The sequence below is a fragment of the Carassius carassius genome, chromosome 1 (genome assembly GCF_963082965.1).
Source record: "Carassius carassius chromosome 1, fCarCar2.1, whole genome shotgun sequence".
Taxonomy (NCBI): domain Eukaryota; kingdom Metazoa; phylum Chordata; class Actinopteri; order Cypriniformes; family Cyprinidae; genus Carassius; species Carassius carassius.
Window position 1 is genome coordinate 32,847,062 of NC_081755.1, and position 25,697 is coordinate 32,872,758.

The following is a 25,697-nucleotide window of genomic DNA, read 5'->3' on the forward strand; positions in this document are numbered from 1 at the left end:
AGAGGAAATGAGAAATGTTTTATAAAAAAAACGCCACAAGATCTGTGTCAGTCAGTGCTAATCTGCATGCCTTCATAAAATTAAAAAGACCGCAGGATTCGACTAGCACTGCATCTTAATACATTCATCAAGCTATTGTTTTTGAACAAGGTTTGGTATTTAGACGACAACATGAACAAATGCATATATGTGATATAAGCATTCATATATATTAGATGCTGCTCTAGCCAAGATCAATGAGGTCCTCCTCGACATGTCCCACTTCCTCGCGCTTCTTCTTCAGCCAATCAGCTCTGAGTTGCTTAACCTCCTCTCCATAGTACTCGTGCAGTTTACTAAAGTCTTCCAAAGGATCAAAGTTCACAATGGGCCACTCCCCGGAAGATGGTGCCGGACCATTTAAGGGTGTGACATGCGCATTTCTCTTGGGCCAGAGCTTTGGAGATCGCTTATTGTTATTCTTGAATTGAATAGGAGGGCCATGAAGACTATAGCTGATGGGTCTGTTCGGCATAGACGGAGGTGGTACAGAACTGGTGCTGTAGCTCCGCCCATCTCTGGGCACTATGGAAGTCCCATGTAAGAAATAGGGTTGTCCTGAGTTCCAGGAAGCCATTATCTTATTGGGTGAAGACGTCACTTCAGAGGTCTCGATGGAATCACAAAGGCCTTTGTCTCTTTTAGCTTCTGCTTTTGGTAAGGGCATGAAAAATGCAATCACACATGTTAATTGTCTTCAAGCCAGTAGACACAGAAAAAAACACATACAGATAAACGCACCTTCGTAGCGTCTCTCCAGGTCTCTGACGATCATGGAAAGGTAGATGTGACTGGCGCAGAACAGTGCACCGATCCAGCTCTCCTTGCTGAGATGGTCATCAGCGGCTAGTCTATACGTGCGGAGGCCTGGTCCAGTGAACACCAAAGAGAAACAGAACTGACCATCTGTCTCACACGCCTGCACCAGGCAGCCCTCCAGAACAATCACACCCAACAGGTTACGATCGCCTGGACGCTCCTGATAAAACAGCAGATTCCCCTTCAGCACAAACCAGCGGCGCAGGTACGTGGTGTTCCTCTCTCTCTGTGGAAAAGAAATGTGGTAATAGGGTCAGTGCAATTATGATCCATTTAAAGAGAGAAAATTCTACAGCACTGAGAAAAGCTGGAGATGCAATTTTTTTTATATATATACTTGATACTGATATATTCTGACCCTGAATTAGTGTCACTAATTAGGAAATTACATTAGCCAATGGCATGCTTTTAATAAGTTTAGGTATGTGTATTAAATAAGTGTAACAGTCCTGTTTCTCCCATGCTACAATTTACGGATAAAGAGGGTGGTTTATTTTTAGGTTGTTCTGAAATATTGGTTATTGAAACAGATTATTATTAGATTTAATTTAAAATAACTATTTAATTACAAAGTCATATAGTCCTGCTTGCCACTATTAGCATTACTTTTACCATACATTTGAAATTGTAGTAACCTATAATTGTACATTTTCCTATTTGATTTGAGCAGGTAAATAGCATATTGAAACCAAAAATGAAAATAGAAATCTATTTATTTTTTGCATAAAGAGCTCAATACAGTGATCCTGAAGGTAAAGTCTCCAATGCGGCATGAAGAAGATAAGATAGGATGTCTCAGATATAATGTAGCCGACTTCACTTTCCTGAACCTGGCTGGCATGATAAACCAATCTGACAGCCGAGGCAGTTTCACACCTGTCTTCAACTGGTCAGAGGAGAACTGGCCTAGTTTGACAATATTTTGTTAAACTGGCACATTCAGGTCCTTACCTTTTTGTAAAGATAGCCCTCTTTATCGACAGGTGAAGTGCAGGACAGGTAATGGGTTAGAATCTTCTCATGGATCTTCATTACAACGCCACCTGGCGTGCAGCCGTGTCCTGGCGCGAGCTTTACATGAACAGAAATTACAACTAATGGATACATATAATCTGCCATTGGTATTGTTCTTTGTTTTTAAAGAAGAAAAAAAACTCGTACATCTAATTCTAAGCAAGTATGAAACCATACGTGAATAACTTGCCTATCCGGTTTATGCGGTGTCTGTCAGTGTGACAGACAGTATATGTTGCCACGTAAATAGTATGTGTCCTTGAAGCAGCTATATGCGCTGTTTAAAATGATAAATAAGGAAACGGTGGCACAGAATTTGTGACCGCGTCACCGCATCATTGACAGACCGACTCACTGTGTGTCAGGTGCAGCAACTTACTTTTGTCAATGTCTTTCCGTTGATTTATCGTGGATATCCATACAGCATTCGTGGCAAAAACATCCCTTAATGCCAAGCTCCTCAATCCCGGGGAATCGTATAAAGAGCAGAATGATATTATAAGTTTCGTATTACCAGCGCGCGCCCGAACGCCGGTCTCGCAAGTGTTGAAATATAAATAACGCGACCCACTTCCTGGTAACAAAAGCCCATGCCCTATTCTCTTTAGACTTCATGATGAAACAGCAGCGACATATGCGCTTTCACAGCCCCAACAAACAGGAAATTAATGAATTTATCTACAAAATGATGGAAGTAAACGCTTATGAATAAATAAAACAGATACTCTGCATACAGTGACAAATTTTGTGTTTTGCAAAGTTTGCTGCTTCAGTTTTTGTAAATTATTTCCCCACGTTTCTATGGTATACTGAAAAACAATTATACACATATCATCAGTTTTAAAGGCTTTTATTGGCAATATGAGTCAATATTTCCAGAGTTGACCCATGTTCTTCATAACCTCTGTAATTCACTCTGGCATGCTGGATATTAGCTTCTGAGCCAAATCCTGACTGACGGAGATCCACTGTTGTCTTATTAGTTCTCAGAGTTGATCACAGTTTGTGGGCTTCTTCTTGTCCACTCACCTTTGAGGACTGACCACAGGTTCTCTATGGGATGAAGATCTGGGGAGCTGCCTGGCCACGGATCCAACATTTCAATGTTATGATCTTTGAGCGACTACTTTATCACTCTTGCTTTGTGACATGGTGCTCTGTCATGCTGGAAAATGCACGGATCACCAAATTGCTCATGGATCGTTGGAAGAAGTCGCTCTTGCAGGACGTTTTGATACCATTCTTTATTCATGGCAGTGTTTTTGGGCAGAATTATGAGACAACCCCACACATGAATGGTCTCAGGATGCTTCACTGTTGGCACAACACAGGACTCATTCACCTGTTCTTCTCTGAACAATCGATTTTTCAGATGTCCCAAAAAGCTGGAAGGAAGCTTCAGAGGAAATCACTCTGCACCAGTCTTCTGTCCAATGCTTCTACTTCCTGCTGAATATCAGTCTGTCCTTGATGTTTTTCTTAGAGAGAAGTGGTTTCTTTGCTGCCCTTTTTGACACCAGGCCGCTGTCCAAACCTCTTGGCCTAACTGTGCATGCAGATGCTCTCTATTTAATGATAAAAAAGAAATGTATCACTTGCCAAAACGTTTGGCCATGACTGTATTATCGATTCATTTTTCTTATTCTGGCTGTCATCAAATATTAGATACATTTTATCAAAACACTGTGTTTGCAACTGGTGGCTTTTGCACAGTTGTTCTGCTTCTCAAATGTACCTTTCTGTATTTAGTTTTCATAGAGACGCATATATAGATGGGACGTTTGACATTGAGGCTCTGAGGCCTGTTTGACTCTATTGAAGCAGACTGGTTCAAAAGACTGTCCAGGCTTGTATCTAATCTCCGTGATCACGTCACCAATGACGTTTGAGGCTTCATAAGTCACAATGAAACACCTGAAGTGAGGTCTTTGGCGCAGCTTCATTCATTATAAGGAGAAGCGAAATGCTTAGTTCCCTCCCTGCTTCATAGTAACATAGATAGTAACACGATCATGTGTGGACAATGATTCTCAGAATGAAGACACTGCTGCTATTGCTGAGCAATGCTTTTGTGTTGAAACTGGAATCAACAAGATGTGTGAATAATTTAAAAAGTGGCTGCTATAATAGCAGCTGACCACTAGATGTCACTGGTACTGTCTCTCTTTGAGGCTTTGAATCTCTTTTGGTACAATCAGGATAAAGACTCAAAAGCGTCACAAGGCTTCATCTGCCCATCTCTAATATTTACAATAAAGAGGGTTTTCTCTATCCAAAGAGTGAGATGTTCCCAGAAAGCATAAAACCCAGTGTTAACTTTAACATCAGATACTCATCTGAAAATAACAAAACAATCATTTGAAACGGAAATCAAAAGGTTTTTGTAAAATGTCCGAGCAGACCGAGTGATGGACGTGAGGTCACAGAAGTGCTTTAATCGTCATTAATCCGGTTCACCTGCAGGTGGCGAGAGAGAATTTCTCGAATGACGTAGTTCCGGTTTTAGTGTGCTTGAATGGCGCAGCGGGGAGAATAACATCCAGGTAACCAAACATTTTACCGTGGGTTCATTATCGGTATTTTTTTATTTTAATATAATTATTATTTTAACTACAGCTGAACAGTCTGTGTAGGTCGAGCTCAAGTTTATTTTATATAAGTTACGGTCTTGTATTTTTTTTTACGTCAATTACGCGCTCCGTACGCACGATCGCAGCATTAGCTCGCGCATTGCGCAGCAGTGGTGTAAATACTGAACAATTAAATGTGATACTTGATCATTTTTTTGTTTTTATTAGGTTATTATATATTATCACAGTTTTGTAGATGTGCATAAACTATAGGCCCAATTATTTATGCAGTGTAGTTAACTGCTATTAGTTTGGTTTTATACAGTCTCGCAAATTAGGTTTAAACCTTAAACCACTCCACAGGTTTCATGCATTATCAGGAGTTATGTTAAGAGTATAAAACTTTCAGGTAAAACCCTTTCGATAAACCACTTTAGACATTCTACTAACAGTAAGCAAGATTTCAGCAATATGTCAACTAGCAGTCATTAGAGTATTAGTAGACTGTCTGCATGATATCTTCTAGCACCTTATTTTGATCCACAACATACTGACTATAAGAAACTTTGCAAGTACATCTCAACTTATTATACTAAACCTAGCCTAACAGTCTACTCTGAGATTTAGTAGACATGTAGTTGCAAATTAATGAGAATTAGTTGACAGTTGCAAAGTTACTTATAGTTAGTAGAATGTTTAAAGTGGACTATCAAAGTAAAGTGTAACCAACTTTCACAGTGTATACTAGATGAGTACACTATACACGCACAACAAAACTGTAGTCAACCGTCTTATGCCTCTTTCAGCATGTCGAAAAGGAAAGTGACATTTGAGGATGGAGATGGGGAGATTACTTTGGAAGATGTTCCGAAGAAGAAGGTCAGTTCCATATAACTCTTAAAGTGTTCTGTTGCATCAACATGCATATTGTTATTCTGTTTGTAATAGGACTGTGCTGTTCTGTGAAATCTCATGCTCTGTTCTGCTCTAACCAACGTCTTTTTACAGATTGTTGATGGCGTGAGTGGCCCAGGATCCAGATTTAAAGAGAAACACTCTATGGACAGTGATGAGGAAGATGAAGGAGAGAATAGAGAAAATAGCAGCAAATATGACATCCTTGCCAGTGACGATGTGGAAGGTCTGTGGATAATAATTTCATAATTGGCTTCATGCAGATAATGAAATATACACACTGAAGAATGTTTTTTTTGGCTCTTTCTATATACCTTTGTAGTGCCTGCTATTTAAAAGGCCGAGAAATGACAAAGTAATTTGAAACACTAGATTGCTTGTGTTTTATTTTTGATTTACATTATTTTAAATTATTACTCAACTAAGACTTGCTTTGTGTTTACAGGGCAGGAAATGGCAACCATTGACTATGATGAGGGTGTCCGCATCACCCCTTTCAATCTCACAGAGGAAATGCAGGAGGGACACTTTGATTCAGAGGGAAACTATTTTGTCAACAAAGAGGAAGATATTAGAGACAACTGGCTGGACAATATCGACTGGGTAAATTTTTTTTACAACCCGAATTCCGGAAAAGTTGGGACGTTTTTTAAATTTTAATAAAGTGAAAACTAAAGGAATTTCAAATCACATGAGCCAATATTTTATTCACAGTAGAACATAGATAACGTAGCAAATGTTTAAACTGAGAAATTTTACACTTTTATCCACTTAATTAGCTCATTTAAAATTTAATGCCTGCTACAGGTCTCAAAAAAGTTGGCACGGGGGCAACAAATGGCTAAAAAAGCAAGCAGTTTTGAAAAGATTCAGCTGGGAAAACATCTAGTGATTAATTAAGTTAATTGATATCAGGTCTGTAACATGATTAGCTATAAAAGCTTTGTCTTAGAGAAGCAGAGTCTCTCAGAAGTAAAGATGGGCAGAGGCTCTCCAATCTGTGAAAGACTGCGTAAAAAAATTGTGGAAAACTTTAAAAACAATGTTCCTCAACGTCAAATTGCAAAGGCTTTGCAAATCTCATCATCTACAGTGCATAATATCATCAAAAGATTCAGAGAAACTGGAGAAATCTCTGTGCGTAAGGGACAAGGCCGGAGACCTTTATTGGATGCCCGTGGTCTTCGGGCTCTCAGACGACACTGCATCACTCATCGGCATGATTGTGTCAATGACATTACTAAATGGGCCCAGGAATACTTTCAGAAACCACTGTCGGTAAACACAATCCGCCGTGCCATCAGCAGATGCCAACTAAAGCTCTATCATGCAAAAAGGAAGCCATATGTGAACATGGTCCAGAAGCGCTGTCGTGTCCTGTGGGCCAAGGCTCATTTAAAATGGACTATTTCAAAGTGGAATAGTGTTTTATGGTCAGACGAGTCCAAATTTGACATTCTTGTTGGAAATCACGGACGCCGTGTCCTCCGGGCTAAAGAGGAGGGAGACCTTCCAGCATGTTATCAGCGTTCAGTTCAAAAGCCAGCATCTCTGATGGTATGGGGGTGCATAAGTGCATACGGTATGGGCAGCTTGCATGTTTTGGAAGGCTCTGTGAATGCTGAAAGGTATATAAAGGTTTTAGAGCAACATATGCTTCCCTCCAAACAACGTCTATTTCAGGGAAGGCCTTGTTTATTTCAGCAGGACAATGCAAAACCACATACTGCAGCTATAACAACAGCATGGCTTCGTCGTAGAAGAGTCCGGGTGCTAACCTGGCCTGCCTGCAGTCCAGATCTTTCACCTATAGAGAACATTTGGCGCATCATTAAACGAAAAATACGTCAAAGATGACCACGAACTCTTCAGCAGCTGGAAATCTATATAAGGCAAGAATGGGACCAAATTCCAACAGCAAAACTCCAGCAACTCATAGCCTCAATGCCCAGACGTCTTCAAACTGTTTTGAAAAGAAAAGGAGATGCTACACCATGGTAAACATGCCCCGTCCCAACTATTTTGAGACCTGTAGCAGAAATCAAAATTGAAATGAGCTCATTTTGTGCATAAAATTGTAAACTTTCTCAGTTTAAACATTTGCTATGTTATCTATGTTCTATTGTGAATAAAATATTGGCTCATGTGATTTGAAAGTCTTTTAGTTTTCATTTTATTAAAATTTAAAAAAACGTCCCAACTTTTCCGGAATTCGGGTTGTAAATGGATTTTGAGAAATAGTTGATAATCTAAGTTTAAGCATTAAGTTTGAAATATTTAAGAAATAGACCCTATTTTATTTAGAGACTCGACCACAAAACCACTCATAAGGGTCAGTCTTTTGAAATAGAGATTTATGCATCATCCAAAAGCTGAATTAATAGGCTTTCCATTGATTTATGTTTTGTTAGGATAGGACAATATTTTTACTGATAGATACAACTATTTGAAAATCTAGAATCTGAGGATGCAAAAAAAAAAAATTCTAACGAATGAATGAAAAAAAAAACCATTTGTTCAAATTCTAAGCATTGCATATTATTAATCACAAATTAAGTTTTGATATATTTATGGTAGAATATTTACCAAATATCTTTATGAAACATGATCTTTACTGAACATCCTAATGATTTTTGGCATTAAAGAAAAATGTATAGTTTAGACCCTTACAATGTATTGTTGGCTATTTATGATTGCTTTTTTTGTCCAGGGTCACAAATCATTGATCACACTGTATCTCTTCACACAGGTGAAGATAAAAGAGCAGCCAATGAAAAAGAAGAAAGGCCTCGCAGCTAAGCGGAAGAGAAGAATTGGTGATGAAGATGAAGCAGAAGAGGAGATAAAACGTGAGGAGCAACAGAAAGACGGTGAGGAAGATGATGAGGAAGAAGAGGAGAAAGGACCTGCAGAAGACCCTCTGGCCACGTACAGCCATCATCAGCTCGCAGAAGCCGTCATTGAGCTGATGTTGCCGGGAGAAACAGTAGCTGCTGCTCTGAGAAGACTTGGCGGTCTTGGAGGACGCAAGAAGAAAGGGAGACTGAGAGAAGGGGAGGAGGAGAAAAAAGAGACTTTGAACAGAGACGCTGATAAACTGGACAAACTGACAGCATTGGCAGATAGACTGGTGGGGATCGGAGAATTCGAAATTTATCAGCAGACTTATGAAAAGCTGGCCTACAAGCTGAAGGGGATGACTCGAGGAAAGGCAGCCAAGATACTAGAGGATGATGAAGAGGAAAAAGATGAGCTAGACATGTTCGGTGAAGAGTTTGATGAGAAGCAAGCTGCAGAAAAGGTTGAGGATAAAGACAACAGCAGAGGTACGTGATTATACAAGGATGGGTTTTTAAAGGTGGTATGATCGGATACAATTTAAAAATGAACTTTTATAAGTAGTAGTGGAGCAACCTTTTGTAACGAGTCCTGAAAATTGTATTGCCAGTCATCTTTCATGATGATTTGATTCACGGCTGACCCCTTAGTAATAATGCTTTGTGTTTCTCTCTAGTCAGTGATGAGGTCATGTGGGAGTACAAATGGGACAATGAGGAAAACTCTGAGCTCTATGGGCCCTTCAGCAGCCAACAGATGCAGGTAAGACATTATCGGTGCTTTAATATCAAACTTACATTTTCAGAAGTAATTGACACCTTATTTCTTATATTAAAATGGTTTTAAAGATGTAAACACTGATAGATTCATTATTTCATTATTCATTCTATTTTATGTATCCATTTATTTATTTTTTTGGAGTGGTCTAGAGGCATTGACTTAACCAGCGGCCATTAATAGTAGATGGGAAAGAGTGGTTTGGGAACCAGTTTAAAAACATTATTGCATTTATGTTTGTTGTTTCAAGTAGCAAATAATTACATGCATCACAACTGCGTAAATGTTTGCTCTTTATTTGATGTTTAAGTATTTTTTATTAAGGATAAATACTGTTTTTATATTTATTTATTTTGGTTAAATGTAAATGTGGCTTTATCTTTTGTCCCAGGACTGGGTGGACGAGGGCTACTTCAAGGATGGAGTATATTGTAGGAGGATTGAGCAAGAAGGTGCCCCGTTCTACAACTCAAAGAGAATAGACTTTGAACTTTATACATGATCTGCTGATTTTACTGATTTAATTTGATTTCTTCTGCCTCTCTCTGAAAGGGCTTTCTCTGAATAATTGTTTACTCTTCAATAATTGTGTTTTGACTTAAGTACCCGCATAAATTAGTATGTGCATCTGTGTTTGATACATGATGTGTTTTAAAATAAAGACTTTATGGCTGGATCCAACCTGGTGTTCTGGTTAATGTTACAACTTTTCTGACTCGTGCACGTTTACTGGATACACAATTTAAAGAGTGCCGCTATTTTGCTACACTCAAGATTGAAGATTCAAGATTCAAACCGCGGGGACTGTACATAAACCAATGAAAGCTTTGTAGTTCACACGGGGACAAAGACGGCTGTTCGCGGCCTCGCTATTGGTTGCGTTTCTCCCTCCTGAAACACAATTGGTCAGTGCGCTGGCGTTGAACAGTTCTAATTGGCTGAGATCGTAGACTTTACTCGAGGGGCGGGCCATTCTCATACTTGTCGAGCTTCTGATTGGCTCTTCGTCTTACCGGGAACACGCTCGCGCCGAATGAGATCATAGGTCTGAACAGTCAGTGCAATGGTGAACCTCGGGCGCAGTCCGGCGTGGAAATGTCACACAAACAACGCCTAAACGAGATGCTCTCACAGCCTCACCGCACGTTTCCCCTCAGACGATTTTAGGTTAGTGTGTATTTTAGTTCTATATTTTACACCTGTGTCTGAAGTTTAAGATAGTAAAATACCCTTTAAATGCTATTTGTTTGACGTGTTTGTGCGTAGATAGCCCAGCTAGCCGCAGTTTACGTCGACGACGTACACAAAACCACAGCAGTGTCTGGACACGTATCGTTACATGTCTCATAGAGCGGCTGCTGGGCGACACAATTAATGACTAACTCCTGAAGAATCAGTCTGGTTTCATCTTTTGTGTTTTGAGAGATTAGCCGGGCATCTGTTTGACTGCTGTTATGTTTTGTTTTTCCGTTCAAGCGCATGTCTGAGATCTGAGACTGCCGTTGTTTGATCTCTTCTCGGTACAGTAGTGCTGAATGTCGAGTCTGTTACACATTAAAACGACGAGAAAACGTGTAATACTTATGTTAAAACATCTAATTCCACACTAAACTTGATCTCCAACCAAAATATTAGAAAACATATTCTGCCGGTTTTCAGCGCAGTGCTGACTGTTAGTGAGGTCAACGGTACGATCTGTGACAGTTCACAAGTTAATCATCCTTTTCTCCAATATTAATACGTTCACTGACAACAGAACCGCGTTTAAACAAACACGGACAATATTATAACCTCCCTGTAACGTACACCGCGTCCGTGTGGGAGAACTAATCAAGGGTTTCGATTTCTTTATTATTATCATTATTTTTACGCGATTGAGTAACGTTACTGTACTCACAGCGTTACATCTGTTAATACATAATCCAGTGGTCGTGAACGACAAGATTTGATAAAAGAGATATATAGCTGTACACACACAAAAGCACATGACAGTATTATGACAATACAGTTTCAGTACTAACAGTTACCTACTTCTCAAACAGGTACCAAACGGAAACTGATCAAGACGTTATTTAGAAATATTTATTTATTTTCAGAATCAGTCGTTATTTCTGCACCTTCATGTCATTCCAAACCTGTCTGATATTATTTCAGAAACCGAGATCTTTTGAGAAATGTCTTGTTGGGATACGTGGTGGTTAGGTTGCCACATTATTCTTCAAAATACTTTCTTTTATGTCCCTCTGAAGAAAGACAGTCACGCGGGTTTGGAGCGATATGAGAATGAAAATAATGACGCAGTTGAATTTTTTTTGAGTCCCTTTATATAATCACTATCCTCGTAATTATTTTATCAAGATTTGTGCTTTTGGTAGACTAGGAAATATTGAAGAGCCAGATGCTAAACGTGTTGTCAAACGGACATTTATTATAGCTTTTTAACTTAAGTAAAAAAAAAAAAAGATAATATGTTGATTAGTACCCTCATATAATTTGACACTAAACTGTTTTCTTATGCATACCTTGTCTTGCCTTTACTATGCACTTTAGTTTCAGCCCTCTGGGTGTAGCTTATTATTGCATGGGATATTATTGCCTGTTCCTAAAAGGGGAATCCAGTTTATGTGGCAATTACTGCATAGGTTATTTATGAACTAATTTTCATATTTAAATTGCAAGCTATAATTTTGCTTAACCTTTTCCTATCCTTTTGTTTATCCGTAGTAAATTCTAGTGAAGTGGATAACCAATGACCTGCTTGTTCCACAGTTGTGGTGTGGTGTTTTAGAAATAAGGGCAACAAACAGAAAGTGGACTGCATCTCACGACTAGAAAAGAGACTCAACGATGAAGCTCAGTCACCACAGTCTCAACACTTGAGCTCATCATCATGAAAGACAAAAACAGCATGGTAATGTCATCCCTCAGCACTTTTCACTTTTCTCCTTGGTCACTGTAAACACAATTATCTGATTACTTCTTTATCAAGACCCAAGTCACAACTGTCGGAGCAGGCAACATTTTCTCAACTCTTATTCTGCTGCCTTCTTTTGGATGAAGGTGTTGACATTGGACATGCATCAATCTTATTTGTGTTGTAACGGTCATATTGGGGAAATCACCCAAAAATCATTGGTTGACTCATGTTCACTGGTGCTATCCAGTGGGAAATGCCCAATGATGGGCCTCTGAAGCTCACAGTTTCCAGGATTAGAATAATCTTCATATTGATCCGTCTGTTGATTTCTGTTATAGCCATACATCATATTTTTGAGTAAAAACGCTCGTCGTGATCGTGGGGTGTTACTGTTATAAGAGTCATATGAAGGTGTCAGGGAGGGAAGACAGACACAGAGGAACTAACAGTGGCACACCTTTGTGAGCCATTCAGAGGGAAACGAATGAAAAAGGGGAGAAAAGTGTAGACAGTAAGTTTTAAAAGCAAAAAGGGTGTTGTTTGGGTTTTCTAATCATTTAGTTCTGTCACTAGTCGACACACTGGTTCTGTGATCACATGACTCCAGTTACACTTGTTCTCTAAATCTCTGCATGGTGACAGGAGGAAAATTTATTTTCCCCAATCTTACCTAGTTTACCTGTAAGTCATTTGTTGTTTATTAATATAAAATAAATGTATTTTGAATTACACAAAAGCAAAAAGTTAACTCTGGTATGCAAAATGGGGGAGAAATCTATCTTCACAGTTAATTAAATATCAGATGACTTTTGTCTTTGTTCAAATTGAGTGTAACAGTCCAGGTAAAAAAAATCCTATTGTTTTTCTCCAAGGTGAAATAGATTTTTAGCGTTAATGTATAAGCCCTTTAAATATTTTGATCAGCCGTGAACTCTTACTGATCACAGAACTCCGTATAGGATTTAGGACTTATTATATATATATTTCAATTCCTGGTGAATAATTATCGTAGCCATTATCCTAAATTGCTCAGCAATAACTACACACCAGTGAAGCTTTGCATTGGTTGTGAATCGTCATCATTAACTACAAGATTTTAGCAGTTTTATATTATAGAGTCAGAGTTATTTTGTTTATCCTTTCGGCTACACCTTTTTACCTTAATCTTTTCTGATTTTCTGGGTTTTTATCTAATTGTAATGTCTCTTCAAGGTCTTGTGTCTATAATATTTGTAAAATAATTTTTTTTTACTAATTATTTTTTTCCAGATATACTATTTGCCAAGTGACGTATCAAAATACAAAATAACCAAGGTCAGCAAACACACATGAGAGCCAACATGAAACGTGTAAGGTTAACTGTGTCTGGGGGCTGGAAATATAAATATAAACAAAGGAACATGTAGAAAAATAAAAAAGACAGTAATAGTAATAATAATGATGACAATAATAATGATGATAATAGCATTAATAACAAAAATTGGAGGATGAGTAAGGTAACAAGTATAGTAATAGCAATAATAATAATGAACTCAATTCATCAGAAATGAGGGGAAAGTTAGAGGATGAGGAAGATGACATAGCAATAATAATAATATTAATTAGTAATGATAGCAATATTAACAAACTCATTCATCAGGAACAAGGGGGAATTTGGAGGAGCAAAAAGAGGAAAAATTAATAATAATAATGGTAGTAGTAGTAATAATAACAACAATATTAATAATAATAAAGCTATAAATGGAAAGATATTGTAAGGATTTGATTTGGTCGTCTGAGACACGTTTTGAAAATCCTAAGATTCCTTGCAATCCTAGGCTAAAATCTGTAGTCTTTGATCGTTAGTTTAACATGATCACCATCACTGATGGCTAATTTAATGGCTGTTGTGATCAAATTTTAGCTCAGAGGAACTTCTGGCTGTCAGAAGATTTGGCAAACAATCAGAATTAATGCTAGACATTTCTTCTAACTGCTTAAACTCAGGTGCCTTCATCCTCCGCTCACAGAATTCATAAGAGTCGTTGCCATCATGTTCGTACAGTCTGACAAGTACAATCCTAAAAAAAATCACAGGGTGAGCCAGGCTTTAGACCCCCGCCCATGTCACACTACGACGGGCCATCAAGGAGAGGTGCTGAAGAGAACAGGGCTCAAAGTCCCACACACGCCACGCTTGCCCTATTTGTTGTTGTTGGTGTTTTTTTTTTTTTTTTTTTTTTTACTTTTCGTGTATTTATTGTTAAATTCGTGATAGACATATATGTATGTCAATTAGTGTTTGATGGATTAAAAAAGTGTCATGCAGTGTTGAACCAGCCCAGCCTAAGGCTTGCAAAGACTAGTTGAGTGATCGACTACTTCAACCACTAGTCGGCGCTGTCGTTAACAATCGACTACTCGAGCATGCTTTAACCATAATGTATGCACAGAGTTTGCAAGTACGTGATTTTTAGGATTACAATATTGCGTGTAGCTGTTAGCTTCTATGACTTTGGCTTTCTATGACTTGTCTATCTATGTTGCATGTAAAATGTAAAATATGTCCTGTATTAATTAGGTTTGTGCCCGAAACCGAATACCTTATTCGGAATGGCATGGATAATGGCTTCAAAAACGAATAACCGACAAGGAATAATTCTTCCTGAATATTCGGCTGAGGCTGGCACATTCTGGTGTTTTCTAGATAACAGATGAGCAAATGGATCAGTGCAATATTATACACAGACCTTAAGTCACGCAATTAGAGTGTGAAGTGAATGATTGTAAACTTTATGAACGAAAAGAGCGCAAATCAAACAGCATTGCTGTTGCCTCTCTGTGCATCTTTCAAAAATCAGAGCTTGGCAAGAGTAATATTACCTATAATAATACATCATACACGTTATATTATTTTGTATATTTTTAAAAGGCAATGATTTAAACCTTAGGATAGGAATAAATGAAATAAGCACAGCGCGCTCACCAATCAAACAGCCGCGTTACGAGTCTCAAGTCTCTCAAAAACCAAACCAGCTCTCTCTCAAGAGTAGGCTAATGATCAGCTTAGATACAGATACAGTTTCTACTTGGCCTACATGTTTGGAGCTTTATCTTTTGCTGGTTTGTGTGGCACACGCACATTTGTTTAGTGAAATTCACAAAAATACTATTTTAATGAGTTCTGCATAAAAAAAATGTGAAGTTAAAAAAAAAGTGCATGTGCGCAATCTGCGCTTTGAATTAATTCAGTAGTGTTCAAATAATCACGAAACGTTTGTCAGGACATCTTTCTGCTTGCATGATAAATATTTTTTAGAAATGATCAATTATTTTAGTTTAACAATGCACACTTGTTCAGTGATGACTATGAAAAAAAAGTCATAACGGTCTTATCAAGTAACTGGATGATGTTCCGTCCTGGTTTTCTACGAATGCAGATACAAATAATTTTGTGATTGGTAAAGATACAAATACTGGCTGTTACATGAAAATGTAAATATGTAATGTCATAATTATAAAGTTTTGGCAATTTATATAATTGTTGCATTAGGCTATGAATTAAATGTTTATTGATAAGAACTATTTAAATTATCTTTTAATTTACAGTAGCATGAACGTTGAGTAACAAGTATTTTAAAAAAAAGAAATCGACTAGCAGAAATCAGTAGTTTGCAACCCCTAATATGTATGTTTAATTTCTTCCCCCTTTTTCCCTTTTTTGAATAAATTTATGTATATCATCTAATATGTGAAGCATTAAAAAAAACAAAGACATGTATTTCTGAACCAGCCGGAGGCAAGAAATCCAGGGCAAAGCTGGTAATATAAAAAAAAGGTGGGGAGAAGAGAGAAAGAGAGAGAAAAAATACATTTAATCTTTAATAAGCATTTCATTAGGTTTGATATTAGTCAGTGTTGCTACCTCCTCCTAACCCCCCCCCCCCATCCCAATCTTGTTGTTAGCTGATTTGTGATTGTTGGAAGTTTTTGAGACCTAACCGACAGGGGTGTAGTTCTAATGTATTATTATGAATGGGAGTTGACCAGTTTTCCATGGAAATGTACTATTTGAGTAAGTTTTTCCCAGATGTAATATGAATGGTATTCCTTGATTTCCAGTTCATGAGGATACTTTTCTTGGTTATAGTTAGAGCCACTAGGAGTATTTGACTATTTGTATTGTTTAAATTGATTGTGGATATGTCATCTAATATACAGAGGCAGGGAGATAATGGCATGTGACATTCCATAAGGTTGGTCAGTGAGTCAGTAACGTTTTCCCAAAATGTTTTAAATGAGGTGCAGTGCCAAATGACATGAAAATAAGTGTCTGGGGTGTTTTGTGTACAATGTGAGCAAGTTTCAAAGTGAAACCCATTTTAAATAATTTCCCTCCAGTTAGGTGAATTCTATGACATTCTTTATGCTGTATAAATTGCAGGGTGGCATTTTTTGGCAAGAAGTAGAATATTTTTTAAAATACTAGCAAAATATTTGTTCATCCACTTTTTTTTTTTTCAGAAAAGCTCTGGAGTTGAAGCTGGGATGGAGGAGCAAATTTCAGAGTGAGTGATGATGCATCACACAAACAAATTATGATCTGTAATTTTAGTCAGCAAACAAGCTTGAAATGTCTTTTGTTTTTTGATTTTAGAGAAGAAAACCACAAGCTGGTATCACCCTGTGTGAGCTCACAGCTAGGAGATGGCAGTCCTGCAAAGGAGCGAAGCCACGGCCAAAAGCCAGTGGAGAGGGATTCCCCAGAGAGCCCTTCAGCAATAAAAAGATGGGAGTTTGGGCCGCTTCTACAGTCATTCAAATCCAAGATGGCTAGCTTTACTGAGATTGTCATGAGCCCTGTCCGGCTTTTTAAGCCCAGTGACTCTCTGTCCTTGAACGCACTTCCTAATCAGCATGAAAAGCTGATAGAGTCAAATGTTGAAAATTCAACGTGGTCTGAGGAAGCCGAGACTGACAAATATAGAAATGGATTGTTTCCAAAAAGGCCTTCTTCAGAAAAGGTGCAATGCAACACTGCTGTAAAACGCCACAGAGTTGCACAGAGACTGGATTTTTGTACAATTACGACAAGTAACAACCACAAGCCAGTATTGGATCATATTCAAATGCACAACGAGTCATCATCAAATGAAGAAAATCAGATAGACCATCCTTCAAGCCAGTCACAAGCCGTCCTTCAGGATGGGACACAAGATGTCAGTCCTTGTAAAGCACAGAGCCCTTTCCTCAGAACTAAATCAAATCCATCCACAGACAAACTTTTGAAATCTGCCAGTCCCATGAGTGTGTCCAACCAGACCGGTTTTGAGACGGATGGGCAGGTTGTTCTGCATCGTCTGTCAGGGGAGAGACAGACCCGTAGCACTGACACAGCCTGTGGACATAAACAAAAGTCCAACTTTTCAGAAGAGGAATCAAACCTGTTGAAACCCGTGTCTGACAGTAGCGTAAACAAACCTGATCCTGGAGTCTCCTCTTTTAGCACTTTCTCTGATTTTGATTTGAAAGATAAAGGCACAAGCACAGTTGGCAGGAAAGAATCTTTTTCACGTATGGCCACCAGGAAAAGCCCTAGAAAGAAATATATGTCAGGGTCAGCAGAACCCACTTCCACTGAACTGGCCACTTTTGTGACCAGATCAAAGCCTCTGGATCTGGAGATGAAGGAATCGGCGTCTGAAAACAGTATGGAGTGGGCAGTATCAGACCCTTCAAAGACCATTTCTGTCAGAGAAGTGAGGCCAAAGAGATGCAGAGAAGCTCCTCAGACAAAGAGAGACTTGCAGGCAAGGGGGAAATGTGATTTGCAGAATGCTAAAGAGGGAAGACCTACGAGGAATAAAAAAGTAAAAAACAATGACATTGCATTGGAAATTAAACGGGTGGAAGAAACATTTGTTCAGGTTAGGAAAAAGAGGAAAGAGGTTTCTATAATGCAACCACTCCAAGACTCAAACGTGCCAAAAGATGACAAGATGACAAATAAAATGGGACGGGAAAAGACAATTAGAGGTCAGTTGAGAAAAAATGTAAAATGTAGGACTTCACTGACCTCTAGCAATGAAGTTGATGCCACTGATCCTACATCCTCTCAAGATGGTACACAGAATGTCCTGATTGACAAGACCATGAATGGTTCATCAGAAGAGTTTGAGAAGACCATCGAAACACGAAAAACAAGACGGCATTTTAAAAATGTAGGCGATTCTTTGCAGAGGAGAAACATTCGTCCACTCAAGCACAAGTTTGAGGAACTTTGTGTGACTTCAGTGGTTGATCCAGCGGGACCAAGTAAGCCTTCAAAAAGAACACTACTGCGCGGCGAACAATCAGTTATTTCGGCTGAGGAGCAGGATTCCTGTATTTCTGGACTGAAAGCAAGAGAAGAAATAAAAGCACTTCCATCACCTGGTTCGACAGCTCCAGTGCATTCAGAAAGAAAACTAAGCAGACCCACAAAGAATTTAATACGATCCAAAAGAAAAGATTGTTCGGTTGCAAAAAGGAGAGGTACTATTGGAGGTAACAGTGAAGCGGAGAGCCAAGAAAAGATGACGGAAGCTGTTCCAGTAGTATCGTTGTCAGGTAGCGGTCCCAGCCGCCTCCTGCGCAGCTACTCCTGCCCTGAAATCCCGTCCCTTGTATTCAGTGACTGTCATTTCCCCCGGTCCCACACGCATGACATCAGCACTACCTCACCCAGCAGAAAGAGCTCACCCCCTCCACTTCCCATCCACCTTCACTCTCCGTCCAAGCGCACTCGCCGGCACACCGTCTGCAGTGTGGAGATTGAGCGCGAAATTGCCCCTTTGTGTCTCCGTAAGGAGGTGTACCCTTCTAGTCGGGGTGGCCCTTTGTGCCCCTTCTCTCCTTATTCTCCCTCCACCTCCCTCACAGCCCTTGCCTCGTGTTTTTTGTCCAGTCCTTTAGCATTCTTGTCTAAAGGCTCAAGCCAAGGGCGTAGTCATGCTAGCGACACCAGCTCTGGCAGTGTTTCAGATGCCTTTAGTTTTGTCGCCTCTTCTTCTTCATCATCATCATCATCATCACCGTCCTCCTTCAGTCCCCTTTTTTCCTCCACCCTCACGTCCTGTCATGCTTTAACCGGCCCTTCCTCTGTCACTCCCAGCCCTGAGACACCTTCCACCTCTGTGTCATCACTCTGCAGGTAATTTAACAAATTCCAAGCCTTCCTACCTGAGTTTGCCTGCTTTTTATTACCTGTTATCGTATAATCTATCATGTTGGTGAACTCATACGTTTTCCCATAAGAAAATGTTAATAGAGATGCAAGTCAGTTTTTGAAATCCTACTTTTTCTTTCCTCAAGTGCGTTTTCACAAAGCTCTTTGGAAGGAGACAGTCGGCTGCATCAGATGGAGTGTGAGGAGTCGATAGAGGAAGAGAGATCCAACTTTGACCGTAAACTCTCTGCAGCCTTCTCAGAGGAGAAAGCACTATCAGACTCTGAAATCAAGGTGGGAGTTTTCTCTTAACTTTGGCTTGTGGTCAAAAAAATGTGTCATTTTCCTTAATCCTGATTGCATCCTCGCTCTCTGTGTAAACAGACAGAGATTAAAGATGGTCAGCGCGGAAAGGTGTCCTCAATTCGTATCCGTAAAAAGATTCCAAAGCCTCAGAATAATCTCACCCCTATGGGCCTTCCTAAAGTCATCAGGTGTGTATGCATAGAGAAGGTTATAGGCTTAGTCATAACTATCTGTGTGTCTGTACTTCATCACAGCAAAGATACATTTCTTGTTTTGTGTTTTACAGAGTAAAGAAGAAGGATTTCAGTTTGGAGGAAATCTACACAAACAAAAACTTCAGCAAACCTCCTGATGGGTGAGAGATTTTCCAAATGATTTGTTTTCTGATTAATGGAGTTACTCACCCATTTATCAACTTAATTATTGCTTACCTATATATTTGGTAATCAAACTGGCACTCCATTCAGAGTGGTTGCTTTTATTGATTTTATGATCATATCTTTATTTGTCACCATTTAAACTGATCTTCAGGATTTCTAGTACTCGCAGACATTGGGGGCAGACAGAACTTCCCAGTGACTTTTTAGTGCAGCTCTAAAGTTATCAATCTGTTCTTATGCTGCCAAAGTAAAAATGTGGGCTAGTGCATTAGTTGTTTTCTTCTGTTTAACTATACAAATTATTCCATAGTTTTATTTCACACCACATATCACCAGCTCCAGTCTTAAATGTAATTGACATTAATATGTAGTATATTAAAGTGATAGTTCACTCGAATATTAAAATTCTATTATGATTTACTCACACTCATGTTGTTCTAAACCCATGGGACTTTGGTTAATCTTGGAAAAAGCAAACTAAGATATATATACATATTATTTTATTTATTTTTTTTACTTTTTTTAAGGTTTAAGGTTTCGGTCACTCCACTGAAAGTTCATATTAACCAAAACATCCAACCAGTTCAATAAGACATAGTAAAACAAAACCATATGTGTTCATGTGAATAAAAGCCTAAATTTGTTGAACTTATAAAGCATTCATATCTCTTTACAAGTCTTTTATTGAATCAATTCATATGGATTCATATTATGACATCTTTGTGAACTTTTTGGATCTTCAGTTTTTCTGTTTTAAGACTTTTGGGTTTGGAAAAACATGAAAGTGAGTAACTGATGAAGTGTTCATATTTAGCCAAACTTATCCCTTTAAGACTTGGAGCATGTGGTTAGGTTTTGAGATTTTAGTGGGCTGTTTTATTCTTTCTCTTTTAAACTCTGATCAATGAAGCAAGTTTTGCAAACTCTTTCAGGCGTTTGGAAACCATATTTGAGGTGCCTCTTAACCGGCGTGACGGCTCTCAGGCTGTCGTTGGCCCAAAAAAGGTGAAGCGCTTTGTCGAATTCCCTGAACTGGGTGTTGCCAGGAAGCCCAAGAAACCTTTGGTCGGTGTAATATCTGGGGGCGGAGCCCAGAGGAGCGCTGGGATCTGTAGAACCAGACGAGGTGTCGAGGCCTCTTCCAGAATGGAGGATAGCCTCAACTTGCAGCAGCTGGAGTCCCTCCTTTGCTCCAAACTTGAGGAGTTAGACACCTGGATGGCACTTCAGCAGGTTGCAGGCTGAGGCAGAGGTCTTGGTTGTTTTGTACCAAACAATGGGATTTGTATGTATTATGTTAAAATTGACTGTAAATTCAACAAGATGACAATAAATAGACTTGCAGAGCTGTAAAATGTTTTATTACTGATGTACTGTAAAGAATACATCACATTCTTTATATATTTTGCAAGGTAATGGTGTTTATTTTGTAGATTTAACAAGAAACGGCTCCATTTTGTTTAGTCCTTTTATAACCATTCAAAGAAAGCACTTGTTTACATGAATCTGCGGCATCTGTTTAAGATATCTAGAATTCCTGCTCGCCACATCTCCGTATCAGAGAGTGTTTCAAATGAAGAGTCATAAAGCTTTCCTCTTTTAAAACTTTAAGCTTTGGTTGAATTGAATGCCTTATTAATACACTCTCAGGAAGGCCTGTGGGTTTCATTATAAAGGAGACGCCACAAAGGACTTTGTAGTGTCAGCATTGAATACAGCGAGTTACCAGTGAGACAAAAGTTTGCATTGTTAATTTTTTGATTATGCTTGATGCTTCTCATCTCGACGCATAAAGGATTTAAAGGTTTCAGTGCATTCTGTGCTTTTACTCAGGGACTCTAACTATAGTCCATTCACTTCATTTAGGCTTCTGTTCATCTTTGATGTAGTGATTTATAATACTGCTTGTGGTGTTTGAACACGTTGAATGGTTTGTGTGTAAACTTGTATAGAAGTCTGCGCTCTGTATTTCTAATAGAATACAATTGAACTGTGTTTTGTATTTCGGTGTTTTGTCGAGTTGTTTGTAAGAAGTTCACAATAAGCAGGTGCTTTTTGACTGTTACACATTTTATTACAAAGTCTGAAATACATGCAGTGTACAAAACATCAAAAGCACACAATATTAAACAATACAACTTATTTACAAGACCAGAATGTTAATAATGTAACCACATCCGGATCTCGACATTTGACATTTGCTCTCTGTGAGCGTCTCAATGTTTTATTTCCAATTTAAGATTATAAATAAAATCAGCTTGCTGAAGTGTAAAAGTTGCTTTTTGTTTGGACGGTGCTGATGTTTTTTTTTTTATGCATGGCTCCATCTCATTCATGTAACAAATTCCTGAAAGTTACTGTATTTTTTAATTGCTTTGGTTTAATTGCAGTGATTTAAGTACAGTATGTTACTACTATAATCCAGTATGTTTTGCTACTACCAAAAGGCATCCAAATTATGTTTTGTCCTTTGTGCAAACTGATGAATCCTCTTATGTTATAGGTAGCAGGTTGTTGACCTTTGATCCAAACTGAGGACAAGCAAATTTTAAAACAATTTAAAATATGACCATTAATGTCCAACCTATTGTCAATAAGTTACTTCTTGGATGGTCTGGATGCAGTGTCCAATGCGGGCGCTAAAAGAGTCTGTTTCTGCACTCCTACAATTAATTTGCTTTAGTTGCTCACTGAACTGTAGAAAAGCTTCTTCACTGTCAATCTATGAAGGTTACAACATAGGACAGAAATCCCAGAAGCAATGGAAAGATGAGAATTAAAACCACCCAGGCTACAATGGAGCCGATTCCCCATTTACACGCCTTTTCTGAGTATTTCTTAAACATCTCTCGTGTTTCCGGACTGTCTTCATTTTTAAGTCTTTTTCTTGTCTCTCGAGCCTGAAAAAGGAAAAAAATGAGGAAGGGTGTTAGATTTCCTTTTTTTTTTTTTTAGATTCTTAGATAATATTGGTGCATGCATACGTGTCGTTCATCACTGACTGCCGTTAAGTTTCATTGTACTCTTGTTTCATTGTGTGTCAACAGTATCTGGCAACAGATCTCAGCTGAGTGTCTTTGAACATACAGTATATGAGAACAAACTCAAACGGTTAATAATTAAATAAGATCATCACTCATGAAAATACGCCTACTTGAGGAAGTTTATTTTCATTTCACATCTTGTGTTTGTCTACACTCTTGAAACCTTTACTCAGACTTCATGGGTGGGTTACTAAACCAATTAAGTAAAAAAATAAGTTTAAATAGAGCTAAATGATAGTTCTTACAATAGTAGTGCAGTAATACAATCAAACAGCACTGATATTTCAATAAAACTGTTCTAATAATCGTTAGTTACCTTGACTGAGTACATGAGGGACATTATTCCGAAGCAGGAGATGCCACATATGATGCTGCAAATGGCCAGTTTCCGATGGTCTGTGTGCTTCGAGATGTCCTGACAGGTGATGCTGTGCGAGTCAGCCCCCGGCGCTGGCTGTGCAAGGAAAGCATTCTCCTCCACTTTCACTTCTTTTAGGTCGACTTCGCACATCTCTGTTCAAAATAACAAAGTGTAAATATAATGGAGTCAGCATGGAAGTAGTGGCACATTACTATATTTTGATGATCTTGTACTGCAATGGTTACAGTGTAGTTTCAAGTTCTGTCTGAATCCAGTTTTAAACACCATGCAGTGATTTATAGCAAGCTGGTTTAACTGGTTCCTGACAGTGATTTTCTCCTATCAGTTTTAATAGGAGTAATAATAATAATAAAAAACATAACAATAATAATATAAAAAGAGTGACACCAAAAGTAATAGGGGAAATATGTGTATATTAGAACAGTTTAAAAGGATTTTTCTTAAGCATTTAAAGTGAAGTGCTTTTCTATGATCTCTTATTGTGCTGGAGCTTGAAAAACAGGTATTGGCAGAGACAGTCATGGTATGATGGTAACTGGCAACAGTATTACAAAAGAATGTTGACAAGTTTCAGATGCTGGTTTTGGCTAGACTGTCATGATAAATCGAAATCTCAGCTGTGTAAAGTCAGCCTCCAAAAAGATAATCTTTCTGACGGTAGCAGCAATGAAAAACATGCCAGTTGAAACGCAGTTATTGAAAGTAAAGCTCTCAGTACTTACAGACTGGCCCAGACTTGATCTTGAGGGAAGAAGGGTCCCAGATTCCTCAGGTTGACCAGAGATCCAAAGCTTTGGTGTGTTTGCTTGAGGAGAAAGTGGCTGGTGATCAATACTCTGCTAATAACTCTTTCAGTTTATGTAGTGACAGAAGATCAAGTGTCCTGTGTCAAATATGTCACATGTCACTGTCACAACTTGATTCGAGACCACTTCCCATACAAACTTCCTCTTGTTTTCAACTACGTACGTGAACTATGAAGTACTGCTACTTTAGCTCCAGTTTTGACCTAAGAGAAGGCAGAGAGTGAAAGAATTGTTTTGAATCAGCAGTGACGAAAGATACACCACACCTACACTGCTCCCTCCCACTGTCTTATTCACTCCCACTCAGCTCGACATACTTCCTCTCACATTCTTTAGCTCTTACACTTTCTGGTCTGTTTACCATACATCGGTGTCCCTGTGAATCATGAGTTTTGGCTTCATGCTGCTATTAATCATTTTCCCTCACTGTTTCTTTCTCTTTCTGTTTTTATGCGATCACAGACTCACAAGGATCAGGTTCCTGAGATGTAAGCTGAGGCTCCTGGCCTGCAGAGCTGGTGTTTGTAAACAGAGACTGCATGTGTTTGATCTCTTAATTGGACAGAAATGTGGGATAGCTACATAATTTACAGCCTTGACAGATTCAGTACTGTTCCTGGTTTTCTTCCTTTTGTAAAAAACCATCAAGCATGTGGATTATTTTATATGGAGTGGGGGGGTCTAGGGGAACAGTATACAGGACCTGAGGGGTAGATTTTTGTCTGCATTTTTCAGATGCCATTTTCAAGTCCAGGCATGAAGGTAAATCACTTATCTTGTGTCCAAATATGGAGAAATTTGCTCACTTGTATGTTTTCTCATTCTTACTGACCCCACAGTCCCCAGAAATATCTGGTGACCCAGTTGTTTGTGATTTACGTGATGAGAAAATAAATAAATAATAAATCGACTCAATTTTACTCACTTTGAAAATAATTTAAATAAAAATAATAATTGCAATTAGATTGTAATCTCATTTACAATCAGAATCAGAAATAACTTTTCTTTTCTTTGCCAGGTGTGTTTGTTTTAGTGACAGAAGCTTCCACAGTACAAGCAGAGTGACAGCAACAAGACAAGACAGATAATAAAAAGAATAAGTATCGAATAACAATGTACAAAAATACTTGAAGAAAAAATATACAATATACAAAATAGACAGCAGATTGTATTAGATGTGTGTAGAGGTAAATAGAAGTAAATAAGTGTGAACGTGTGCCCTTACTTATTTACTTATTTATATAAGATGGGAATCCAAGGTGTGGGGATGAATTTTAAATACTAAAGTAATACAATCATATGTTCGCTGTTGTTTTAGCTCATTGTATTTGGAATGCTTATTTTAAATCATTTTTGGTCATCTGACAAGTTTGCTGAGGCCCCCTGGTCCAAGCTAGAAATGTATTGCTTTACGTGATTGTTTTGAACTAATAAAAGTAAAGGTAATCCGTGTTGGGTAGTAACTAGTTACTAGGAACTTAGTTAATGTAATAGTACTACTTCTAGCAGTAACGAGCAGTGTATCAGAATATTACAGTTACCATTTATAAAACAGCTTAATTACTTTTGATGCCTCTAAAATCCAACAATCAAATAATTCAAAAAGAATCAAAAAGATTTATTATCATGATTTTCATGACTCGCACATGCATGTGATGTCCCCAGCGCAGCAGAAAAGCTTGGAATATGGAAAAGCTTACATTC

At 38.4% G+C, this 25,697-nt stretch overlaps 4 protein-coding genes across 5 annotated transcripts; 2 read left to right on the forward strand and 2 right to left on the reverse strand.

Annotated features, from left to right (window-relative positions):
• On the reverse strand, nt 1-2,511 carry LOC132146133 (sesquipedalian-1-like). The gene is made up of 4 exons (XM_059556991.1): nt 2,252-2,511; nt 1,810-1,929; nt 781-1,084; nt 1-687 (listed from the first exon to the last, which is right to left on the reverse strand). Exons 2-4 carry the CDS (start codon nt 1,888-1,890, stop codon nt 224-226), a joined length of 849 nt encoding a protein of 282 aa, XP_059412974.1. The 5' UTR covers nt 1,891-1,929; nt 2,252-2,511; the 3' UTR covers nt 1-223.
• Nucleotides 2,512-2,542: 31 nt separating this feature from the next.
• LOC132146117 (CD2 antigen cytoplasmic tail-binding protein 2-like) lies at nt 2,543-9,653 on the forward strand. Its single transcript, XM_059556990.1, has 8 exons — nt 2,543-2,566; nt 4,336-4,415; nt 5,249-5,321; nt 5,451-5,583; nt 5,803-5,960; nt 8,107-8,683; nt 8,872-8,957; nt 9,364-9,653. The coding sequence occupies exons 1-8, from the start codon at nt 2,558-2,560 to the stop codon at nt 9,472-9,474; spliced, it is 1,227 nt and encodes a 408-aa protein (XP_059412973.1). The 5' UTR covers nt 2,543-2,557; the 3' UTR covers nt 9,475-9,653.
• Nucleotides 9,654-10,020: 367 nt separating this feature from the next.
• prr14 (proline rich 14) lies at nt 10,021-22,038 on the forward strand. Of its 2 annotated transcripts, none has more exons than XM_059556993.1 (7): nt 10,021-10,139; nt 16,393-16,436; nt 16,526-19,060; nt 19,222-19,369; nt 19,460-19,569; nt 19,668-19,736; nt 20,694-22,038. In XM_059556993.1, the coding sequence occupies exons 2-7, from the start codon at nt 16,417-16,419 to the stop codon at nt 21,004-21,006; spliced, it is 3,195 nt and encodes a 1,064-aa protein (XP_059412976.1). In that variant the 5' UTR covers nt 10,021-10,139; nt 16,393-16,416; the 3' UTR covers nt 21,007-22,038. The 2 variants fall into 2 exon arrangements, with proteins under 2 accessions (XP_059412976.1, XP_059412975.1); XM_059556992.1 differs by lacking the exon at nt 10,021-10,139 and adding an exon at nt 11,723-11,883.
• Nucleotides 22,039-22,146: 108 nt separating this feature from the next.
• On the reverse strand, nt 22,147-24,239 carry LOC132146176 (transmembrane protein 265-like). The gene is made up of 3 exons (XM_059556994.1): nt 23,910-24,239; nt 23,122-23,318; nt 22,147-22,661 (listed from the first exon to the last, which is right to left on the reverse strand). Exons 2-3 carry the CDS (start codon nt 23,314-23,316, stop codon nt 22,479-22,481), a joined length of 378 nt encoding a protein of 125 aa, XP_059412977.1. The 5' UTR covers nt 23,317-23,318; nt 23,910-24,239; the 3' UTR covers nt 22,147-22,478.
• Between the last annotated feature and the right edge of the window lie 1,458 nt (nt 24,240-25,697).